At 35.2% G+C, this 6,000-nt stretch overlaps 1 protein-coding gene across 4 annotated transcripts in view; it reads right to left on the bottom strand.

Moving 5' to 3' along the window:
• Nucleotides 1-3,529: 3,529 nt before the first annotated feature.
• The window catches only part of trim55b (tripartite motif containing 55b), a 30,137-nt gene continuing 27,666 nt past the window's right edge, over nucleotides 3,530-6,000 (bottom strand). For all 4 annotated transcript variants that reach the window (XM_022682260.2, XM_049486372.1, XM_007248943.4 and 1 more), the window contains one exon: nucleotides 3,530-4,166. In XM_022682260.2, the coding sequence (XP_022537981.1) occupies nucleotides 3,997-4,166 (170 nt within the window). In that variant the 3' untranslated portion in view covers nucleotides 3,530-3,996. The remainder of the gene's footprint in view (nucleotides 4,167-6,000) is intronic.

Raw genomic sequence — 6,000 nt, 5'->3', positions numbered from 1 at the left:
TAAACATAATTCACCCTAACCCTAAATGTGGACATTTTTTACCATTTCCATTCATTAATCATTTTTACAAGCTCTATAATACAGAAAAGTAGAATCGTTGTAGCAATAGCGACAGGCTGTGTCCCTATTGTTTACCAACCATTAACACTGTAATACAAAATAAATAAATAAATAAATATGGCAGGGTAGTGCACAAAATATTAACACATTAACCCATTTTATACAAGAACTGCATTTTCATCATCGGCCACCATTTTTTTGTGAACAGATCCACCCTTTCTGTTTCGCATTGTATTGTGGGATAATAACCACAGTGTCCATTATAAACACACTGAAAACCGATTGGTTTTGGATATTTGACTTTGCACTTTTATCTTTATTACAAACTACATACTCAAATATTAGTTAGGCTTAGTAATTAGTGTGCAATTGGGATGCACCCACAATTCTTCGAGTAATACATGTTAGACAGGTTGTGTTTTTGGCAAAACAGCACCTCCAGTGGAGAGGGGCTGGAGTGTAAATCATTAATTATACATGTAATATCTTGTACCATTCTTACTTCTTGGGGTACAGTTTTTAGAACTTCATGAGATCTTGATGGAACCAAAAGCACTAAAACTATAGTCTATCTTACCAACCAAAAGCATTTAAAGGAAAATTATACAGAAGACCTGATTTTTATTGCGACCACGCTGTCCTGTATTATAGTTTCCATTCTTCTTTCAGGAGACTTACTTTCAGATTTTAGAATTTTTTCCACACCTATAAAGTTTAGTCATAGAAATGATTTAGTGATGTTTAGGTTTGGACTGTTCTGAACTTGTTTTGAGAAAACAGATATTCTTTTGTGTTTGTTTGCTTCTTGATCAGCTCCACATTCTCTCAGATCCACAGTATTTTTCTTCTCACAGTGGAAGGACAAACAGAAAAATCTGTCTTCATATTTATTCATAGATCAAGCAAAAGAGAATAGGCAGTCTGATTTTCTCATTTCCCTCAAAGAAATTCAATTTTGTTTTTCATTTATTTTCCTTTGACCGTCTGCTTTTTATATGTATCTAAACTCCTATTAAATATATCCTTAAAATATTGAACTTACATGCATTGTATATTTTGGCTGTAAATTAAATAAATGTAGGTGATCTCTGACTATTTCACACTACTGAACATGCACATAAGAAATGCAGCTGCGATAAAAACAAGACAAAAGAATGGGGAACAATGCCTCCAACGAAATATGACACACTTTGTCACTTTCAAATGCTCCTATAATCTATGGAATTTCTATGGAACATTACATTACGTCTCTAGCCCACAATGGCATTAAGCATGGTGCCAATAAGTTCATGTTTATCTGCTCCAGAGAGTCCTATTCTGTTGGTAATACTTCTCTACAGGGACTGGGTAAGCTGTGTTTAAGTGCATTTGTTGCCATGGATGCAACTTTATTAAAGGGGATCTCCACAAACAGCATATCTATCTTTCTTTTAGGATAGTCAGTTATTATTCCCTTTTTCTCTTTGGCTTTTTGCTTAGTTACTTACCCAACTAACCCAGAAATGCTGCCCTGTGAATTACCCCCTAAACCACGAGTACTAAGCACACCTCATGTTCACACCAACCAGAATAGTACAGAAGAAGCTGGGCAGCATTAATGAACTTTGATGGAGGGGGCAGTTTCACTGGCCGGACCTCATTATGCTGGGTGTAGTTCGGTGTGAAAGGAGTCAGTGCACCCCTTCCTGTCACCCAACACCCTCCACTGGGCCAGAATGTATGGATTACGCAAGAGCCCCGACATCATTATTTCAGCTCAGCCACCGAGACACGTCAACTGCACTTGTTTACAGCTAAGAGCCAGAGGACAGCTCTGTGAGTGCAAAAAATGATAAATTACTTCCACGTCAGTCCACGGAGTGTGATGTTTGTCGAAAAAGATTAGGGTTACACATTTGACGAGAACAACACAAGACATTATTGCACTGAATGGTAATGAGCCTTATTCACATCTCTCTGGAGACCACAGAAGGTGCACCACGTAATGGGTCTTACTCAGAAGACAAGTGCTTTTAATTGCTGATATTAATTACGCCTAGTAATTGACCTTTGCTCCACCCACACAGGCATTCTTGCACAGAAACTGCTGCCAGATGGGACAGTCTGTATAGATTGCTGCTAACAACATAATTTGACCTAACAAGGAATTAAGTGGATAATTAATTTACAGTGTAAAAAAAACAAATGTCCCAAATAGGTAGGTTTATTCCTTTTGGATACTTAATTTTTGAGTGGCATATGTAAACACAAATGTCAACTATCTTGGAAATCACTCAGATTTCTTTTTGGTGGCTCCAGAGCAAAAAGTGCGGACCCTGTCCGAGTTAGGCTTGTATGTGAATAAGGGAGGGAATGTTCCAGAGCATTCACTATGAATGTTTAAATGATGTTGCAGTCTTCCTACTGTCTTAAGATCAGGAAAAAAACACCAATGGAAACAAAGAACTACCAGACAAAACTGGAAAAATCCCAAACTGGAAATCCGCAGCATGTTATGCAGCATTCTTTTTGCATTATAAATGTATCTGGTACAAGTTCAATACATTTTAAATGCCTCTAGGTTCGGTTGGGTTAAGTGCACACCTTTAGGGGTGACTTTAGAGGTGTGGTCAGAACCAGTGAACTGAGTTGTTGAGGGTATATATATACAGTTTTTCTCAAACTTGTGGACCGCACCTGATAGTTGGGTCAGTTTGAGGTCAGATCACGTTCTTACCTCAAACTAACTGCTGCAGATTTAATTTGAGATCTCAAGGGTCTCTGTGTGGTTGTTTTTGGTCGCTTTCCAAGAATGATTACTAATAACTCACACCTGCCCAAATGAATCACACTAAGGGTGAAAATGAAACTGAGCCCAATTTATCCAGACTAAAAAGTGCAGGTTTGAGAACACCTTACTGGACGTTATCAGATGGTGTGGCTTGGAAAATCAGTAAATACAATTAGTGGGTATACAGTGCATGCATGATGCATGACTGATTGAATAAATTATCTTAAATACTGAAGATTATTGATCACTGTTTATGTACCAGTGATAGGTTACATGTCTTACTTATTAAAACTGGCTTGCTAGCAATCACATAGAAAAATGTTTACTATGTTCATGGCTGCTTTATGTTAATTTGTGCAATTATAGTTTGAGACTATTAATGTATCTCTACTCTCTCTACTGGGCTAATTATCAATTCCAGTAATAATTACTTATTATTTAACAAAATGCTGAATTAAACACAATCATATAAATCTTGATATTAATATTAATTAAGTCTATACAATATTTATACATTCAGGCCCTCTCTATTAATAACCAGTTATCTTCTGTGTCGACAACATAAAAAAGAGACCAAGAATGTATTCAGAGATGATCATGTCATTCATAATCCAAAAACTGTGGCTGTGCCAACTTCAGCAAAAATACCACGCAAAAACACTCCCTACGCAGAAAACAACATGACCAATCTTGGACGGGTTTCCAAAAACGTCCGTGTTTATATTTAGCCATTCATTCACTGTGTGACATCTCTAAATCAGCTGCTAAGGAAAAAAAAAAGCAATGCAGAAGGGAATCTGGCTGTTTGTGTTGAGCTTTCCCTGTATAAGTCCCAAGTCCTACCAACACAGATCTCTGGATTCTTTACAGTTGTGTACAGAAAATTACATTAGGTGAGTTTATATGCATATCATCACTGTCATATCAAAACTTTACAACTTTACAACACAACTTTACAGGATTTGAAAACACCAGCTAGACGTGTGCTAGACATGTCAGGAGAAACAGACCTGTAGAAATGGTCCAGAATAACTAGGAGTACAAATTCATTACAATAATTTACGCTACAGAACATTTTCCATTTCCATTTTGTGGTTTTGTTACAACAGCAACAATGTGCATGGATTTTTTTGTGTTTTTTTTATATGAGAGCTGTTGATTCAGAGCTAAGATGAGCTGGTGTTTTTGACTGTGTTTGGATTAGGCTGGGGCAGTGGGGTAGGGGCAATTAGAGGAGGGAGATCCTCTATGTTGGCTCCACCTGAAGCAACCGTTTCTGTGCGACCTTCTTCCTCTGCTCCAGCCCCATCATCTTCCTCCTCTTCCTCCTCCTCATCTGCAGAAAGAGAATGGAATATGGAAACATTCATGGTGGTATTTGGGATACCTTGGAAATTATCTAAACATTATATATCCATAATGTGATGAATATACAGTTGAGTGCTGTACAGTATATCTATACTTTTTAGATATTTTCAGCAAATTAAGAAGTAACAGACATTCCAAATGAAACTGGCATACCAAATCCCTAGTACACAAGCTTTAACCCACCAACGACTTCAGCATTACAAAATATTTAAATTTGTTTTAGTAAAATGTGTTAATAAGCAAAACAGACCATCATAGTCATCAGATCATCTGCTAGAGGCAAGGGACAGAACATGTGGGCAAGCCTCTGATTAACACAGGAAGCCTCAAATCTACACTCTGGGAAAGTCCCAAAACAACAAACTTAACAAGCATGTTATGGTAATATATTTACAGGCTAATGCAAATGTTCTAGCCCCCCTGGTCAAAACACATGTGTATTTGTGTATCTGAGTCCTCATTGAGTACAATATCTAATTAGTAGCCTAATCTATCATGTCAAAAAGCATTAAATATAGATTGTACAAAAGTAATAGCAAATAATATATATATATATATATATATATATATATATATATATATATATATATATATTTTTTTTTTTTTTTTTTTTTTTTTTAGGGTGTTATTTTAAAAGCTAAATAGGAATTACGTCTAAAACGTGCAGACATTTTTCACATTTAAGCTTGCTACAACAGATTTATTTATTTATTTACTTATGAAGATCATGTGTCATTGTACAAAGGGATCATAAACTCTATTGAAAAATTAGCTACATGTGGGTTATTCTAGAGATATGGTTACATTTTAAATACGGAAATATGTAAATCATCAGTCAGCTCTATTATCATTAAAAAAGGTAGAGTTGACATTTTCTACCTTTCTGTGCCTTGACTTCATGTTGTAATCTCAAACTAGACTTTAAGCACACATGTAAAACACATACTCATAAAATAAAAAATAAATGACAGATTTACTCTGTAGGATAAAAATATTTGACCAACATAAATACTTTTTATATATTCACTACATTTTATACAAAATAGTGACATTAGAAGTTCAAAATATCTTACTGGGTGAAGAGTTTATTCAGTTTCATATAATAGTTGATATTAAAATATATGTTTTTAACTGCTTAGTTGACTCTTAATTGAGTTTGCTCATAAAGCTGACTTTATTTTTAATGTACAATTTAAGGGAGTCTTTTAGTTCATATTTGTGTGCATATTGTGCCTACAATATACATCAAATACACAGAAATACAGATGCTTTGCTGATGTGCATCTACTGGCTAAATTTACCTTCAGCACTCCAGAATATTTTAATTTGTTCTAGTAAAGAAGTGGTAAAAACAAAACAGTTACCTTTACTCAATATTTGTGTCCAAATTGTGCCTAAAATATTTATTAAGCATTATTAATGATTAAGAGTTATTTTTGAGAAAACGTAAAAGATTATCTGAAAAATGTGAAATGTCCATGCATATTTAGAATGATCCATAAATGTATACAGACACTCAAAAATAACTCAGTAAAATGTAATTGTTTAGATTTTATTGGGCAGATTTTATTTTATTTTATCCCCCATCACCTCTAAATGGAGTATTCCTGTGTTTTTAGTGTAAATAATCAGGCCTAAAGAGGGCGCTGCACTGAAGTTCAGAGCAGGGTGCCATCAAATACATACTGTAGCAACCTGAACATCAAATTTCCAGTCACACTGAAGGATAATCATTTATTTATCTTCTGAACTTTTGAGTTCTCATCACCTGTTAAAGCCGTCCACAATGTCAGGTTTGTGGT

The sequence above is a fragment of the Astyanax mexicanus genome, chromosome 1 (genome assembly GCF_023375975.1).
Source record: "Astyanax mexicanus isolate ESR-SI-001 chromosome 1, AstMex3_surface, whole genome shotgun sequence".
In the NCBI taxonomy this organism is placed as follows: Eukaryota; Metazoa; Chordata; class Actinopteri; order Characiformes; family Acestrorhamphidae; genus Astyanax; species Astyanax mexicanus.
The sequence above is the reverse complement of the archived record's forward strand: the minus strand, read 5'-3'. Positions and strand labels throughout refer to the sequence as shown.